We start from the raw sequence: 18,232 nt of genomic DNA, 5'->3' as shown, positions 1-18,232 counted from the left end.
AGGTAATACTGATAAATAAAAATTGCTGTTAATGTTATATGAATACTTTAAAAAAGTTGTCTTAACTCCTTCAAATACTTCCTGTTGATAAGTTGATTATATAATGAGAATTCTCAGAATTTGTAATAAGAATTATTAACAAAGTATTGTAGTGTTTATAACCAGCCAGTGTTCCACTATCTCTTTTGTGTGAAGCCACGTCTCTTCAGAATCTTGTCTTTATTTCCTAACTACTCACAAGTTTTTGGATTTCTTTTAAATCCAAATTGCCGCTTTTGTAGTTTTCTTCATTTATTGTTTCTTCAGTTATTACAGAAATACTTCAGCCAAGAATTCAAAAAGTCTACTGTGTTTGAAGAATTTCTATCCCAACAGAAGTTTCAGAAAGATCCAATTATTTAATAGTTTGATAGATCTTTAATCCTAAAGTTTCCTATTCATAATTACTGTTTTTAAGAGTCTCATTTTAAGAATGTGCTAAGTGATATCCATCAATTAGAGTTCTGGCTCTGGCCAAGTCCTAACTCTACTTGAATAGAGTGATTGACAATCAGCCCAAATGTTTTCTGCATTAAAAAGTATTCAAGTCCTTTTAGCTTAGCAATTTGACCGTCTATGATGGCTGAGCCTGTTTTCAGAGAGAGTTTAGAGAAACATGAATCCAGACATAGATTCTCCACTTCTCTATTGTTGTAAAGTTCATCAGCTGTCGCAGACTCTGAGATGACAGTTCAGTGTCATCTCAGTGACAATTGTAGTGTTTGACAATTGTATGTTTTCAGATGTGTTATTAGTTATGTGTATTATCAAATTGATTTCTAAATGCTGTCATTTTACATTTCCCTATGCAATTGCATAGAGACTAAAACAGAGTTGATCAATGTTTTATTTTCATATCAAGACCCATTCTTCACCTCCAAGATTTTGAGAAAATCCTCCAGTCTCTTCGGGGACGTAGATTTGTTTGTGTTTTAGCAAGTACAAAAGTCCAAGTGAATCTCAGTGAAGAATGTGAAACTCCATCCAGTACAAGACAATGCTGACAAAAAGCACAAGCAAGAAAACGCTGACCATTCCATAAGCAGAAAATAAGATGTACAGATGTAGACTGCACAAAGATTCCAACCGTTGTGCTTTACCCACAAAAGACTAGAGATTTTAAGTCACTTCATGGGTGTGAAAATCAGTAGTGTTGTAGAACTGTTGTTAGATGATAGCTTGTTATATTTTAGTAGAGCTTTTAGTTCTCTTGTTTATTGTGCCATGCATTCTTTTGTGCGTACGGTGAGTTGTAAACCAAGTTACCAAAGAAGTCTTCTTAGTACAAACAGAAGGGGGAGATGTCGGAACTCAGGACATTCCTTTGGGAGTCCGGAGTTTCCTGGGACCCTTGCCAGGGGGCTCGGAGACCCTGGCACACAGCCCAGAACACCAGCGTGTTCGATTACGAACCACGGAACAACTTGTCACCTTCATAGAAAGAGATAAAAGCCACAATAGTGTAAATAGTGTAAGAATAAATAATTACAGAGTCTAAATGTAGGTTTTAAGATTTTTGGTATAGGGGTTTCTGGTGACAAGATGGAGGGATTTGGGCGTGTCTAGCCTTTCTTTTTCTTCTCTACCTCCATCTTGTCTGGTGATGTTGGCACTTTTAGATTGGTCTAAAGTAGAAACTCACTGTCTAATATAGATGATAGGTATTGGAAAATAACTGTAAATATTGTACACGTAGTTTGTAGTATATAAAGATAACACCGCCCTGGGGGTGGGGGGAGTGCCTCTGGCTGTCCTGCCAAACGGATCTCAGCCAGACAGGGAGAAAGAACTTTATAGATAAGATGCAATAAACAGTCTTGAGACTGAAAAAATGAAGAGCCCTGACTTCTTCTTCAAGCACCGGGCTGGGAAAAGAAACTTTCGAACTTTTCTCGGGGTCACTCTGACCAACTAGAAAGAGAGACCCCGGCAGAAGAAGACACCTACAAAGGGTCAACACCTGCAGCAGGAGCTTGGGCTGTCCCTGTGAGAGCCCCCTGGGTGCTGTGGGATGTGGGAGCTGGGCACCAGTTAAAGGGGGAGTTGGAGTGGGGCAGTCTGTTTGTTTATGGTCATGAGGAGAGCTCTCCTGGCTTCCAGGATTCCCACATTGTTCCTTTGTATCCTGCTTGCCATGTACCTTGGCAAAAAAGCCACTTCCCTCCCGGGGTGCCCTGAGCCCTTCCCCAGCTGTGGGAGGCTGGGGGTGCACACTCTGCATGTCTGCAGATCTTCTCTCTTGGTGCTGGGCCAACAAGGTGCAGGGAGCACCACCAGCCTTTGCTGCCCCCTCTGCCTCTGTGCACGTCTGTCCTGCCAGCACTGCGTCCTCCTGCAGCCCCTGGACTGGGCATTTGCCAGGAAGGGTTGAAGGACACACAGTCACAGCCCAGAAGAGTTTGTGAAAGAGCCTTAAGCCTCAGGTCCAGCACAGACACCTGAAAAGTTTCACACCTGAAACCATTTAGGTGGCAGAAAGAACCTGGGCATGTTTCTGGCTTCTCGCGTGTGACTTGACCTCTCGGAATGAGCCTCTGTCAGATCAGTGAAAGAACAGGAAGTTCCAAAAATCAAAGCAACATTTATTTATAACAATTCACAAAGCAATAAAGCAGAGAGAGATTTTCTGTCCTCTTTTGTGAGATGTCAAGCCACCTCACAGATGCAGTTTGATGGATGCTCTGCTGCCTACAAACGATTTCCAGTTAAAGAAAGCAGAAAGAGTCTCTAGGAAGGACAACTGACCATGCTCTTCTGAAAGAAGAAGAAAACGAGCATATAAAATAGTCTGACACCTATGGTACATTCTGTATTGATCATTTCTTACTGATTTCAGTTCATTTTTCCCATTCCCACCTCAGTATTCAGTTTTGATAAGCACTGAGGAGGTACCATGGTCTGTCTGGATCTGGAAGTTTGTCAGGGGGGATTTTTTCTGCCTGTTTCATTAAATAGTGATTTTCAGTCTGACAAACATTCTGAATGGCCCTTGTTTCTCTCCCTTCACTGTGATTAGGACAGCAGATTACACAACAGTGAGTTAGAAGGTGATTATTACTCTATATGCTGACAAACTCATTTTGTTTGTCTTTCCTTTGGGTTTTAAAGGCAAACTGTGCCTTCCATGGCTCTTATAAATCTGTGTGTTTCCTTCTTCCAATCTGACTCTGTTTCATGAGCTGTAGCCAAAACTCCACTCTGCGTTCTTTCAGTTTCTCTGCTGCCTTTTGCTCCAGGTCTATTGCCAGGTATTTTTCCTCCAGGTCATACTGAGGCCAATGGACCAAGCCCTCTCCGTTGGGATTTCTGGAAATAACAGAAGGAAAAGTTAGCTCTCCATTTGCCATCCATTGCTCTCTGACTGCTCATGTTCAGGGCATTTCAGAAAACCAACAGGTGAGCCTAGATGATGTGATTTTGGAACATGAATAAACTGACAGTATTGTTTGAAAATGCTCATCAGTGGAACAGCAAAAGTGTAAAAGTTGCCATTCATTTTAGATCTAAAATTCCATTGCAGATGGAGTAACTGCCCTTAGATTTTTTCTTCCTCATTTCTGATGATTTTTTAATAAAAAGACCATTAAGAAGAGAAATTGCTGCAAGATTTGTCTTAAATTCTGTCAAATTTCTAGGGAGCACCATATAAGTACTGCTGCAGGCAGGTAAGTATGTTCTGGGCAGCACAGACTGAACTTGAGCTGTAATCAGCACTGTGATTCTCACCCATTTTTAGCAAAGTTGGTCCAGTATCTCATGATAGTTCTGCTAAGTTCATTTTCTTCTTTTGTAGCACCTCCTGCAAAGGGAGAGATGAAAGAGCCACATTAGAAAGTAAAGAATGAGTATCAGCTCTACCAATTGCAGCACTTCTCCTGGTTGCCCTGAGCTGTTGGAGGTTTTTCTAGGAGAGACCTGCAGATGAATGATGTAATGAAAAGTAGCTGCTACTGAAGACAGAAGATGTTTATGCTCATAATAATGCTTATGACATATAAGGTATGCTTATAATAAGTATAATGTTTAGAATGCTTATAAGAGAGAAATTCTATTCTAAAGCCCTGCAGTAATTGCAATGAATAATACTGAGGTTCTAAAAGGAATATGGAGTAAATATGGGTACATCACCAGCTAAGAATGGCTTTCCAAAGATAAAGGAAATCTCAGCTCCGTGATCTGCTTTTACAAACGCTGGTACCAAACCTTCCGCTGAACTCGGCCGGTGTTGGAATTCGTAAAAGTAGACTGGGTTGCCAGCATCTAGAGGATACAGAAAAGTGCTGGTTTGAGAGCTGAAAATGCTGCTCCAGAGATGATAAACTTTCATGAAAAACCCTTTTGTTTAAATGAAAACTCTACCAGTTCTCTGGAGAGTGAAAAGGGCTGCACACTGTCCACTCCAGCCCCAGACAGAATTCTACAGCTGTTCTGAAGCTGCTGGGTTACCTCTGTGGTATCTGGCCACTTCCACAGATGAGGTGACAAAGTAGACATCTCCCAATGCATCCAGGAGGCCATCTCGGACCTGAGCAGGGCTTTCTGCATCTCCCATGTACTCCTGGTACACTCTGTCAACAACTTCAGATGTAAGGCCCTGAAAGAGCAATCAAAAGTATTATAATGTTGATGATTATTAGAAGGAGCAACAGCAGTGGGTGAGTGAGGCCTCTGCACATCCCTGGCTAATCCTCACCAACAGCTTTCAGAGAAAACCCTCAGCTGTGTCAGAGTGTGGCTCAGAGCTCAGACTGGAGTTACACAGCTGTGGATACAGGTGGTCTTGGGGAAAAGAGGGGTGCAAGATCAAAGGATCAACCAGCTTTAGATAAGCAGCAGTCAGTGATGCTGACTGTTCTCTCTTCTGTGGAAACACTTTCACAACAGCACAGAAATCCTGCTGGATTTCATAAAATCCATGGATTGCTGTAGATGACCAGAACTTGTTCAGAACAAGCCTGGGTTCTGCATTTCCAAGTTCATGGTGGATGTTTGTGTCATTGAATGATCCTTGCAAGTACTGGCCCTGCTTCTAGAGTCCTTAATTCTTACCTCATAATCTGTACTTTTCTATGGAGCAGTTTCAGAAGAGCACAAAGGCACCAGAGAGCCAAGAGCTTTGTAAGTTCCAGGGAAGCAAAACCTCAAGACATCTGAACAAAGGTGTCAGTGCACCCCAAACTCTCGGGCTTTCCTTTCCAGTGCCCAGCTACTGCTTTAGGAGGTTGTGTCCCATAGGTCTCCTGCCAGACCTGCTGGTATCTGCACATCTTGCATAACCTGGGGGGATCTAAAATGTCCCAAGAGACCTTGTTTAGGTACCTGCATCACTCCTGGATTCCCACAGAGCTCCTTTTGAAGAAGAGGGGCATTTAGGCAGGAAATGTAGAGAGTATTTCCTGTCACTGGAGGTAACAGGAGTGCAGCACATCTGTGCCTGTTTCTGCCCCAGTTCAGGGAGCTGTCCAGCACAATGGCATTTCCCTGTGAAATGTGTCCCTCCAGGGGTAAAGACAGCCAGCTCAGCCAAGCAGCAGCACTGGGTTATTCTGAAACTGGTCTCTTACCTTATTGAATACTGCTAAGTTGCTCTGTAAAATTTGACGTGCAACATCTTTATCCAGACCATCCACAAAAGGAGGATATTTCATCATCTGTGTGATACAGAGCATCACGCTTAGTGAAAAAACTGGTATTTACAAAATGATGTTTAAATAACAGCAGTATAATTCTCTTACCATAGGAATTCCCCATCCAAATTCACAGTTATTTACTCCTATGATGTATGGGACCGCATTGATGGATTTTTCAGAGAGCAATTCCCTGGGACTCTTTGGAAAAAATGCGCCATCTGCACATGTACTGATGAAAAAGACATCCTGAATAAAAAGGTAAAACAGAAATCTTTTAGAATGCATTCATTTTGCTTCTAAAAGAAGTTCAGATTTTTACTGCAGTTCCAAATTAAAGCCAACTGAAAATACAAAAAGTAATGGTATTCAAGCCATCTTAACATTTCTCTGACTGATTTTCAGCACTAGGCAGCAGGTTCTGTGAAGATTACCATTATATTTCTAATGTTTGTGGAGCAGAAGTCATTATATTGAAATTACACCTTTTCTTATTCAATATGGCCATGGTTGTGTGGGACAGAGGGGAAAAAAAATTTCTGCATTGAAGTTTCAAAGGCACATAGGTATGGTGATTTGAACTTTTCAGTAGGACATAATATATGATTTGATTTTCAGGTTCTCCAGCATCTTCTGTGCCATTTTGTTTTCCTTGCCCTGGTGGAGCATGACAGCAAAGCACAGGTAGGTCCAAGTGCATGCAGAATGGAAGGGAAGGAACCTGTTTGCACTTTTTAGGTAAGAATTCACTGCAGAGCTGCAGTGCTGTCATGTCCTGGAAAAGTCAAGAACATCAGATTTTACATCCACTTCAGGTTCTCCTAATAGTACAGCCCACAAAGAGTATGCTTTGGGATGAAAAGGTCTGAGGGGTCATATAAGTGCAAGAAGAATCATTTCACCTACCATTTTCAGTGTTATCTCTAGTAGTTCTTCTTCTGTTTTTCCTCTCAAGCATTCAACCATTGCAGCTGAACTGGATTTTTCACAGCCAGAGACAGCAGCAATTTTCTGCAAGCAGTGAGAACAAAGAGGTTTGGACACGTTTCCTCTGTCTGGCTCTACGAGACACCGAGTCCAGCAGGAGCAGCCAAAGCTCCTGCCCAAAGGATGCTGGAGCCTGGCTTGTCCCAGCTCCACAGGGAGGCCACTGGAAGCCCTCACAATCCTTCACACCACGGGCTGGGCAGAAGGGGAAAACCTCTGCCTCCAAGAGTTTTTGGTACAGAAATATTCTAAGACAATGCTGCTAAATAAGGGGCTGGGCTGAGAAGGCTGGGTGACATAAAGGAGTTAGAGAATAAACCATCTGCAGGGCAACAGAGAGCACATTCTACCACTCTTGGAGAAGTCTTCTTGGCTGGAGCAAGAGCTGTCAGTAGAGAGAGCTGTCTCTTTTATGTCCCAGCTTCCAGGTTCTGGAAACTGTTCCATCCAGTTGAAGAGAAAAGAAAGAGGTGGAAGCCTGTAGTTCTCAAATTAAAAAACCGGAATAAAGTCTTGTTTATTTACACACTACAGGCATCAAGCAGGAGGGGAAGAGAAGAGTACTCAGAGTCTGATACTGTTTTCACACCAAAAAGTATAAGTTCAATTTTTTTGAAGACACTACATGTTACAATATTACTTGACATTCATTCTTCTCTCTTTGTGGATCTTTGGTGTTTGAAAAGCAACACATCATTACAACATGTACTATCTGCACACAGAAATTCTGTCTTTAAAGACTGCTTTGATTCGCAAGAAATGTGAATTCACATGATTCAATATTTTGGACTGAACAGTTTAAGATATGCAGAACTATGTGGAACAGGGAATTAAAATTACCACAAGTACTCACTTGTGCTTCCTCCTTAGGCTGGTCAGTGAACAAGCCCATGGCTACAGTGCCACTCTCTGAAATGGCCTTGTGGAACAAGCCCTTGGCCAGGGGAGATAAGACCTGTGAGAAAGCAAGGACAAGCATGACAAGCACTGTGTTCTCCCCAGGGATTTTGCATTTCAGTATCAGCAGCGGCCATTGGGAGCATTTTGAAAGCCCCTGTGCCAAGAGTGTCCTTGTGTAGCCTCTGACCACAGTCCAGCTGTGCAAAGTGCTTTGGCAGCGCCCTCAGGGATGGGAGTTCAGGGCCTTCCCTCCCCCTGCACTTTGCTCCCAGTGCCTCCCAGCACCACTCTGCAGGGCAGGTACACATGGAATGTGCCCAAGGCAGTCTGGCTCTGCTGCAGAAGGGCAGGAAAGAGCTTTTGGCCAGAGGAAGCAGGGATGTGTGTGCCAGGTACAAGGAAGCCTGGCTGGGCTGCGTGGGAGGGACTGGAGAAGGGGAGAGTCACAGCCAATGTGCTCCGTGTTGGAGTAAAGATTTTACACAATCACAGGGTCACAAACTGCAGGGCTGCATCAGCTACCAGAACTATTCACCTCAATCACTTTGCCCCAGTGGCTGTCAAAGCAAACAGGAAATGGGCAAGAGTCTACAACTCCTCCTAAAGGACTCTGCTCATGAGATTAGACTTTGAGGGTTTTTACATTGAAAAAAACCAAAACCCAAACCAATGAGAATATAATTCAACAGCTGAGTGATACCATTCTGTTAATTAACTACAACATTTGAGTATGAAAATTGCACATTTTTATCATTCAAAATCTGTGCTGTGTTGCCTTGTTGTGTTATCACAGACCCAGGTGATGTGTCACTGTAACACCGGCCCTTTTCTCTCGCTGACTTCCCATGCAGATACCGAAAGTGGATGGAGGGGTTTTTCCCCCGAGTAATTCCAATTCAATATTACTGTGAACTTACAAGAGCAGAAACACTGATTCCTCCTGCAGATTCTCCAAAGATAGTGACAGATCCTGGATCTCCTCCAAAATGCATGATATTTTCCTGAATCCACTGAAGAGCCGCCACTTGGTCTAAATATCCCCAGTTACCTCGGGCATGCTCATCACCAGTGCTGCAGGGAGAGAACAGATTTGTCCAAATGCTCAATGCAAGCCAAGAGGCAGAGGAAAATACAGTCTGTGGTGTGAGAAATCATCTGCCATTGCCTACACAGAACTTCCCTGCACCCCTGACAAATGGATGGCTCAGGAATCCCTGAGACTGGAGCAGCAGCCCCACAAGAACAGATCTGGAAGCTGCCTTGGCACTGGAAATTGTCCCCAGCGCTTGCAGGTGCAGTTCAGAAAGGTTTCTTTGCAAAAGCAACTCTTCTGCACTTCTCTTTACAGAGGCTTTGCACACATCCTTTTGGACGTCACTTAGGAAAAACTGAGATCAACCAACTTACCTAAAATATCCAGCAATACCTAATCTGTACTGAATTGTTACAACCACCACGTTGTCAAAGGCTGCTAATGCTGAGCCATCGAATGATGAAGCTGCTCCAAGAACTAATCCACCTCCATGGATCCACACTATGACCTGGAGAAAGAAATACAGGATCAATCCAGCACAGGTAAGAGACCTCAGTGACAAAAACTAAATATTCCCAAGATAGAACATTTTGTGCTTTTTCGCTCCTGCTTCTTTCAGATGACATTTCACTAATTGTAGAAATCTTTCCAATCTAAGGCCTGCAGGGCTACAAAATGGCACTGCTTTTGTCCAATGCTTACACTGTGTCAGTGCCCTGTGCCTTTGGACACATCATTTAGATTAAATCAAGCACTGCTTAGCTAAAATGCCAGTACAATTTTACTTGTAAAATAGGATTTTGAGGCTCTTACGTTCAGCTAATATTTGCTGGGATAAAGAATGTAAGTTGATGATCACTACAGAAGTGTCTCTGCAAGTCTGCTCATGGCAGAGGTTGAAGTTTTCCTGTCTGATAATTTTGCACAAGGTGTTATAAGGATTTTGCTTACAGGCAGCTTCTCCTTTTTTCCTGTAGAAACAGGTGTGTACACGTTTAGGTACAGGCAATCCTCAGACACTTGCAGGGCAACTTTCTCTTTTCTGTTGGTAATCAGATCTGAAATAAATTGTCCTTGCACATGATCCTGTAGACACCTGAATAAAAAAAAGTAACAGGCAAGAGAATTCACTATAAACCTGAGAGCTGTGAAGAGAAGCTTTTTTGTACTTCCACATCAAAGTGCCAACCAGACCCTGATTTGCAGCACACTTTTAGATTGGCATGTGAAATACAGATGAAAATACAAATGAATCATTTCATATCTCCATTATCTTTTTATGTTGCAATGGTAGACATCAGCCTTGAGACACTAAACAAGGGCAGTAGGACAACGGGAGTGAGACATTTACAAGGTAGATTGGAATTGCTGTGCATTTCTTATGTGCCCTTTTAAGCACTTGACTCAGGCGTTTCCCCCTCCCCTAATGTTGCATTCCAACATTTCCTCAGCTCCTTTCTGTCCGTGCTCCAAAGGTTTACAGTGATTGGTGAGTGATGGCCAAGTGCTCCTGAGGCAGAGCATTGTCTGTACGTGCTGCTCCATCTCAGCTCATCACTGATGCCCGTCAAACAGCAGCTTTAGGTACAGAGAGCAGCTCCCAGAGTGTCTTTAGAAATGCATCCCCTGGAAGAGCTGCAGGTGCAAGGAGGGGGCACCAAGGAATTTGTCTTCATGGATGGCCCTGTGTGCACATCAGTGCCATGGAAGTGCCCAGAGTTTAACATCATGAAAGGTTCAGAGGTTTGGTCATTGCCTTACATTGGTGGGTAGGAAGTGGCATCTCTGACACCTTCCCACGGCTCAGGTGGCTGGGGTTCAGAAAACCTCAGAGATCCAACGGGAGGCTTGGCAAAAGGAAGTCCCAAAAAGACATTTACAGTCCTCTCAGCTGTGTCCACTTTGAATTGGAACCCTCGGACTCTGCCGTATTTGGTCTCTGCTTCTGGTTGTTCTGTGGGACAGCAGCACAGAACCACATCATTGGTCTCTTTGTAAGTAATTGCTAGATTTGCTACTTAAAGACACAGCTTTTGTACACTTCAACAAGTAGCTTTTATACATAAGGCTTCAACAACAAACTCTCATCAGCTTTGACATGACACTATCTTAATCTGCTCTTTTATTTTACTAATTCAATTACTAGTGTTTACTCATTTAAATTTTAGATTTACTAATTTATTCCAACACACTCCCATTATTCCTTTATCAAATCATTAGAGCTGACATTACTTCAGCCTTCATTTTGATTGGTCTGTATGTCCATCTCCTTCAGGTATATAATATGTATTGTCTTACCACACACACTTTTAGTGGTTCCATAGAGATCCTAATCTTTTTTTTTGCCCTGTGGTGTTAGATGAAAACCCAATAGATTGCTGTCATAAGAAAAGACAATCAACAGAGAAAATATATTCTAGACCCTCGAGAGTATGTAGAGTCAAAAGGAAAAGCTTCTAACATACTGAAATATATTCTGGCACAAACAAATCCTGTTAACATTTAAGCAAGACTCATTTTAAGATGTGATTGAAAGTTCTAACATCAAATTACAGATGTTTTATTGTGGCTGCTCAGCATTAGTAGGCAAGATTTTGGGAGAGGGATTTGATTTTGCTATTTGCAAAGAAGGCAATAAGACAAATGACTGAAAGCAGATTAAAATTGGAAATGAATTTTTATCTACTGCAGCTCAGATTGTGTGCCCAGCTCAGCCAAGGATTTGTGCCCATCCATGCCTGGGTTTTTGCCCATCCCTGCCCAGGATTTGAGCACAGAACAGTTGAGAATTTGAGCCCATCCCTGCCCAGGGTGTGTGCCCATCCCTGCCCAGGCTTTGAGCCCATCCCTGCCCAGGGTTTGTGCCATTCCTGCCCAGGCTTTGAGCCCATCCCTGCCCAGGGTTTGTGCCCATCCCTGCCCAGGGTTTGTGCCATCCCTGCCCAGGGTTTGAGCCCATCCCTGCCCAGGGTTTGTGCCATCCCTGCCCAGGGTTTGAGCCCATCCCTGCCCAGGGTTTGTGCCCATCCCTGCCCAGGGTTTAGCCCATCCCTGCCCAGGGTTTGTGCCATTCCTGCCCAGGCTTTGAGCCCTGCTCTCGGCTGGCCCCGGCAGGCAGCTGCAGGTGCCCCCTCGCCCTGCAGGTGCCCTGGGCAGTAGCCCCGGTGTTTACCTGTGGCCACCAGCGCCGTGCCCCCGAGGAAGAGGATGCAGGCCAGCAGCGCCGTGTCCCTCACAGCTGCCATGGTGCCACTGGCACCAAGCCCGCGGGCCGGGCCTTTATAGGCTCGGCCTGGGCCACCTTGCGCAAGGCAAGCCCGGGTGAGGCGAGGGAGCGCTCGGGCTGCGAGCCAGGCCGGGACTGCCGGGCTCGGGCCGGGAGCGGGGAGCCCTCCTGCCCGCGGGGCTCCTGCTGCCTCCGCAGCGCTCCTGTGCCACGGCATTGCCAGAGCCGCGGCCACCGCGGGCTCCGAACGCTTTGCAGACAGCCTGGCACGGCCGGGAGCGGGGTCCCGCTGCTGCAGCACCTCCGGCTGCGGCAGCGGGGGAGGCTTCGCCCAGCCCGCGCTGCACGCACCTGCAGGGCACCTCGGCTCCCCTGGCTCACACTCGCTGCCTTTGGGTCCTGACATCTCCGTGTGCCAAACACAATCTAGCCGAGAGCTAACCAACAGCCCTGCGGGCGGACCTTGACCGAAGTAAAAGCTGAATGAGTTTTACTCTCAGGAAAGCATTTTTCTGACAACATAACCAACACTAGAAAAACGCCAGCTTGTTCTGCAGGGTGCAGGAGGCACCTGTCACTCAGTGCTGTGTGTTCAGGGATGTTTGGAATAGTGTTGCAATGCAGTAACAAAGAAAGAGATGAATGACCAGCTTTTGTGAAGTGAGACCAAGATTAAAGGGTGGTATTTGGGTGGTAACTCTATTTCTAATGCCTCTGGAAAATCCAGAGGGCTTACTTTGTATCCTTTCACATCTATGAATGAAGAATGATATGAAAAGGAGAGAACAGAATAGCTGAGTAGAGATTTTCTGCTCACATTAACTAAGAGGTTGTGTTGGTTTTATGCAGGTATTAGGCTCTGCCTTTTTTTCTTTTCTTTTCTGTTTTCTTTTTCCTAACTCAGTAGCTCTTGCCCCAGAAAGGCAGTTTTGCAATTTCAGATCATGTGAGTTCTCAGTTGTCAGAAACAGCATTTCAAAGAATCAGCTGATTGGATGACAGAATGGTTGGAAGAACCCTCAAAGCTCTCCTCATGCCACCTCTGCCATGGGCAGGGGCACCTTCCTGTCCAGGCTGGCCTTGGGCAGTGCCAGGGATGGGGCAGCCACAGCTGCTCTGGGCAGCCCTGGGTGCCAGAGCTTCAGCACCCTCAGAGGGAGGAATTTCTTCTGTCCATCTGATTTAAACCTACCTTAGTTGGTTTGAAGCCATTCCCCCTTGTCCTGTTGCTCCATGCCCCTGGCAAATGCCCCTCTCCCTTTTCCTTGTAGGCTGCCTTGGGCTCCTGCAAGGGGCTCTGAGGTGTCCCTTGCAGGAGGGACCAGCTCTCCAGCCCAGCTCTCTCAGCCTGTCTCCACAGGAGAGCTGCTCCATTTCTCCAGATCCATTCCTGCTCACAGCTCTCTTTACAGCTCACAGTGGCTTACAGGACCCACAATCTTCAACTAGTTTAGCACATCTCTTATGCTCCTGTTAATACTGGGTGCTGTGGCTGTGCACTTTACTCCAAATCTTCCCCTGTGTATGTGCACAGGTGTGATTTACAGCCCTGGAGATAAAGCCCAGTCAGCTTTACCCTGGCTGCTCAAAGGGCAAACTGGTGGCAGGCACTGCAGGTGTCCCCAGGCAGTGCTGGCTGTGTCTCCAGCCTGTGCTGGGTTTCTGGTGGCTCCTGAGCTCTGCCCCAGTGCCCTGCAGGCCCTGCCAGGCTGTGCTGGGTGCAGCTCCTGAGGCTGAGGGCATGGCCAGGGCTCACTGTGCACTCCCAGATGGGGAATGCTGTGAGTCTCAGCTGCTGGGAAAACAAGGAGGACTCTAAACTCACGTTAAATTATACTAAATACACAGAAAAAAGATATACCTGTTAAGAGAAAATTCCTCTTAGAGGTTGCAAGCAAACATTTTGCTTCTAGTTCTTTGGCTTCTGGTGACTTACAATTACTAACAATGTTTTCAACTATCACAGGGGACTCAAATCCACCAGATTATCTGCTGTATTCCATCAAATCCCTCTTCCTCTACTAACATCTCAAACATTTATGTGGGTCCTAAATTATGATGTTATTGTTTTCACTTTGGATCAACCATAATTATTATTCTACAATTTTATAACGGTCAACAAAAATCAACAGGACCCCCACTGCTGAAGGGTCTTCTGTGCAGATTCTGCAGTTGACAGCAGCTTTAGCTATAAACAAATCCAGTGCTGTCCCCAATGCAGGCACAAGAGGCCAAAAGTCCTCACTGTGACCCCTTAGTTAAATATTTTTGGAAGAAAATATTTTCAGTAACCACGCTCAACAACCGTTTTTCATGCTGTTAGCGTTCAGGAACACATAATCACGCGAAATGATTATATGCAGGTGCTTTTATTGAAGAGCTCTGGGTTTCAGGGGTAAAGACCCAAATCTGACTCCGACATAGGTTCGGGATGGATATGCTTTTATATTCTATCGTTATATAACTTTCATGTTAGATATTAAACTTACATTGTTCTATAGTATACATAGATTTCAGCCAAGCATGGCCACCTTAGACTAGGAACGTACAGTTTCTCATTGTTCTTCTTATGATGATAGAATAATTATTTTAATGACTAAACAATCATTTCAGCTAGCAATTATACTACTTACACAGGTAAAACACAAGGCTTAACATTTCAGAGTTTGTCTTAGCATTTTCCAGGGCGCCACTATCATTATCCCCCCTTTGAAAGCATTTTCACTTCACTATAGGTGTAAATGTTTTCACTTGATACAGTCCTTTACTTCTCAATTTTTTGTTTGATGTTCTTCAAATCCAGGGTTGATGTAAACGTTGTCGTGGATCCTATCACGGGCTGGAGAACCAGAAGATAGTGGGCGTGGATCTCGTGTCAGTGCCTTTATTATTTTCTGGTTCCAGGATGTTTTCTTCTGTATTTCTCTCCTTGAAATGCTGTAAACTAACCAAATTGCTAAGAATACAATTAGTGAGATTATCACACTCTCAATGATAGATTTAATCCATGAAGTCACATTCCACCCTAACCCTTTAAAGATTTTTCCTAACCAGCTTGTAGTCAAATCCTTTTGTTCTTCTTGTGCCTCTACTTGTTTCAACTGATTGATGTCATATTCTACATCTGCAGTTACATTTGGGATGTGAATGCAGCAATGATCAACTCGTCCCTTTAAAAATCCACATACTCCATGCTCCTTCAGGAGTCACAAATCTAAGGCTAATCGATTTTGCAAAGTCATTTTTGTGGTGGCTTGTAATTGTACGTTTAATTCTTTAAATCCTTCCCGGGTGATTCTTGCTAGTCTATCTACTTGGCCTGTAAGTCTGTACAGCATCTCTCTATTCTGATAGTTTGCTACAGGACCGAGTAAAGCCTCTAGGGCCCATCCAAGTTTCACTCCACTAGAGGGTTCTTGCCAAGTGTCATCAGGATTTTTGTTGTCTAGAACTTCTCGTCTTGCTCTTGTCTGCAGAAGTTCATGTTTTCCATTAAATGGGGACATTTTCCAAATTGGACATAAGGTTGGGAGGCCCAAAGTAATTTCCTTTACTTTCCCATCTACAGGCAGATGTATTGTCCAGGTACCATCGCTTGTTGCCCACACAAATTGTCCTGGACTTTTAATTGTACTCCTGGTACATCCTATAATCACTTTATAATTAATTTTGCCTTGTTTATGTTTGATCCCTCTGCAAGCACAACCAATCTGTAGGGCTATTGCCAGGGGTGGTATCTGTTTTATCTCTGCATCATCTGAAGTGCAGTCATAAGTTTTATTGCATGCCCACCAACTTACTTTGTCTGCCCACGTTCTGCTACTAGTGGCAGTGTATGTTACTGCTGGATCTGTTTCACTCTCAGAACCTTCCCACTTAATACACTAAGGTGTGTTTGCCATATATTGGAATTTTTGAAGTATACTCACAGACCATGCACTGTCCCAAGGCTCTATCTGATCTTTCTGATCCTCGGCCTCACACTTCCATACCAGAGTAGTTTCTGTAACATTTTCTATGATCTTTTTATAGTGTGGCAAATAGCATTGCCATTGTGTGATGCCTCCTGACTGTCCCAAAGGGGTTCCTAGTATGCCATCACTTAGAATACAGTCTTTCTGGCTCATAGGTCTCATCCATGTTCCTACTTTCTCCCAAGTTTCCTTGACCACCTGTCTCGGTGCGAGTACCTGTTTGCATGCAATTGTTTTGTTCTTTTGTATTTCAGGTAGTTTTGATGTTATGATTCCCCAATTTACTGGATCTCCTGCTGCCTTAGGTATTGGCAGACAGGCAGTTATTCTACAGGTGTTTTGTATTTTGGCAAAATCTTTGACTAATCCAATCCTCACATTCTCAGCTCGAACTGCGTTCAAAATTTTTATCACTTGTGTTTCTGCCTCTCTCTTCATTCTAGAATGAAGAGTGGTTAGTTGATCTTTTTGCATCCCACACCTCAAAGACATTAATGACCATAACATTAGCACAATTACTAATGGCATTCTCAAAGTAATTAAACACATCTTATCTGCAGTCTCGGTTCCACAGTTTACACAGTCTGTGATCCAGGGTGGACTTTCTTCACTCGGGTATAGTGAATCCAGGGGTCCACACCGGCTACTTTCACTGCTGTAAAGGTGGTCAGCAGTACCTGATAGGGTCCATTCCACTTTTCTTTCAGCGGTTCTTCGTTCCAGTTTTTAATGTACACCTCGTCTCCTGGAAGTATGTTATGAACTGGGTTCTTGAGAGTTATTGGTCTATTCCACACGAGGATGCTCCGGAGCCGAGCTAAAGTTTTCCCAGGAGACAGAAGATAATTATACACTTCCTGTTTTCCTGTACCGTGTACATTAGGGTTAGGCTCAGGAGATTCATATGGTTTCCCATACAATATCTCATACGGACTGACTGACATCCCGCTCCTAGTTTTTATCCTAATCCTCAACAGTGCTATTGGCAAAGCCTGGGGCCACTGCAGCTTGGCTTCTTGGCATATTTTACTGACTTGCCTTTTTAGTGTCTGATTCATCCTCTCTACCTGTCCTCTTGACTGGGGTCTCCATGGTGTGTGGAGGTCCCAAGTTATCCCCAGCAATCTACTTACTTCTTTTACTACTGTAGCTATGAAATGGGGCCCCCTATCTGATGATACCTCTAGGAGTACCCCAAACCTGGGAATAATTTCCTGTAGTAACCACTTGACTGTTGCTTTTGCTTGGTTTGTGCGACAGGGAAGGGCTTCTGGCCATCCGGAAAATGTGTCAACGCCTACTAACAGGTATTTGTATCCTCGAGTTCTTGGCAATTCTACGAAATCTCCCTGTCAATAGTCTCCTGGCTCTATTCCTATCCGAATTCTTCCTAGCTGTGCCTGTCGCCTAGCCACTGGGTTGTTTTTCAAGCAGATATCACATTTTGACATGACTGATTTTGCCATTGTTAACATCCGTACCAAAATTAAACACTGCTTTAGCAATTTTACCAATGCCTCTGCACCCCAATGACATTTATTGTGTTTAATTTGTAGAACTTCTCTCATTATCAAGGGGGGGTACCACTATCTGTCCTTGTGCAGTCAAATACCATCCTTCCGAATTCTTTTGTGCATTTAGTAAACGTGTCAATCTCTCATCTTCTACTGAATATCTTGGTTTTGGAGGCAGATTAAATTGGGATATATTGAGCTTTGAAGGTATCAATGCCATTGTTGTTTGCACCTCTCGAGCAACTTGTCGGGCTGCCCAGTCTGCCTTTCGATTTCCTTCACAGATTTTGGAGTTTCCTGATTGGTGTACTTTACAATGTATAATTGCCACTTGCTCAGGTTTTTGTACTGCTTTTATCAATTGCAGGACTGCATCTTGGTGTTTAATGTGTGTACCTCGAGAAGACAATAATCCCCTTTCGTTCCACAGTGCTCCGTGTACATGCACCACCCCAAAGGCATATTTTGAGTCAGTCCATATATTTACCTTTTTCCCTTCACTTAATTCTAGTGCTCTGGTTAGAGCAACCAGTTCTGCCTTCTGGGCATATGTATTTGGTGGTAATGCCTTTGCTTCCACTACTGTGCTGACTGTTGTTACCGCATATCCAGCGTATCTGGTTCTGTTTTCCACGAAGCTGCTCCCATCTGTAAATAGGTCCCACTCCGGCTGCTCTAGTGGGACGTCTTTCAAGTCTTCTCTTGCTGAATAGGTGTACTCTATTACCTCTACACAGTCGTGTTCCAATGGGCCTTCTTCAGTTGTGGTACCTAGGAACAAAGCCGGATTCAAAAGGTTAGTTGTTTTTAATGTGACATCATCCTGCTCAGTCAGGACTACCTGGAATTTTATCATCCTGCTTGGAGATAGCCAATGGCTCCCCTTCTGTTCTAAGACAGTGGTTACCCTGTGTGGCACATAGACATCTATG

General features: G+C 44.2%; 1 protein-coding gene and 1 long non-coding RNA gene across 9 annotated transcripts in view; one reads left to right on the top strand and one right to left on the bottom strand.

Annotated features, from left to right (window-relative positions):
- The window catches only part of LOC132333052 (uncharacterized), a 148,848-nt gene that overhangs the window by 47,594 nt on the left and 83,022 nt on the right, over positions 1–18,232 (top strand). For all 8 annotated transcript variants that reach the window (XR_009488044.1, XR_009488049.1, XR_009488047.1 and 5 more), the window contains 3 exons: positions 3,833–4,038; positions 6,285–6,350; positions 8,405–9,128. This is a non-coding gene — a long non-coding RNA (uncharacterized LOC132333052). The remainder of the gene's footprint in view (positions 1–3,832; positions 4,039–6,284; positions 6,351–8,404; positions 9,129–18,232) is intronic.
- On the bottom strand, positions 2,601–12,233 carry LOC132333044 (fatty acyl-CoA hydrolase precursor, medium chain-like). The gene is made up of 13 exons (XM_059857776.1): positions 11,759–12,233; positions 10,348–10,540; positions 9,538–9,682; positions 8,961–9,094; positions 8,471–8,624; positions 7,507–7,608; positions 6,573–6,677; positions 5,775–5,915; positions 5,604–5,690; positions 4,486–4,633; positions 4,168–4,299; positions 3,766–3,838; positions 2,601–3,345 (listed from the first exon to the last, which is right to left on the bottom strand). Exons 1-13 carry the CDS (start codon positions 12,216–12,218, stop codon positions 3,171–3,173), a joined length of 2,049 nt encoding a protein of 682 aa, XP_059713759.1. The 5' UTR covers positions 12,219–12,233; the 3' UTR covers positions 2,601–3,170.

Source organism: Haemorhous mexicanus, chromosome 12, assembly GCF_027477595.1.
Source record: "Haemorhous mexicanus isolate bHaeMex1 chromosome 12, bHaeMex1.pri, whole genome shotgun sequence".
Taxonomy (NCBI): Eukaryota; Metazoa; Chordata; class Aves; order Passeriformes; family Fringillidae; genus Haemorhous; species Haemorhous mexicanus.
Note: the sequence above shows the minus strand (reverse complement) of the source record. Positions and strands in the feature narration are given on the sequence as shown.

What these genes read in the sequence shown, in the direction of transcription:
- LOC132333044 (XM_059857776.1), bottom strand. Translation starts at nt 12,218, where the DNA reads ATGTCAGGACCCAAAGGCAGCGAGTGTGAGCCAGGGGAGCCGAGGTGC. An exon ending in AGCCTAAGGAGGAAGCACAA is followed by an intron (nt 6,678 to 7,506) that starts GTGAGTACTTGT and finishes CACTGCTTGCAG; the next exon opens with AAAATTGCTGCTGTCTCTGG. An exon ending in TAGAGATAACACTGAAAATG is followed by an intron (nt 5,916 to 6,572) that starts GTAGGTGAAATG and finishes CTTTTTATTCAG; the next exon opens with GATGTCTTTTTCATCAGTAC.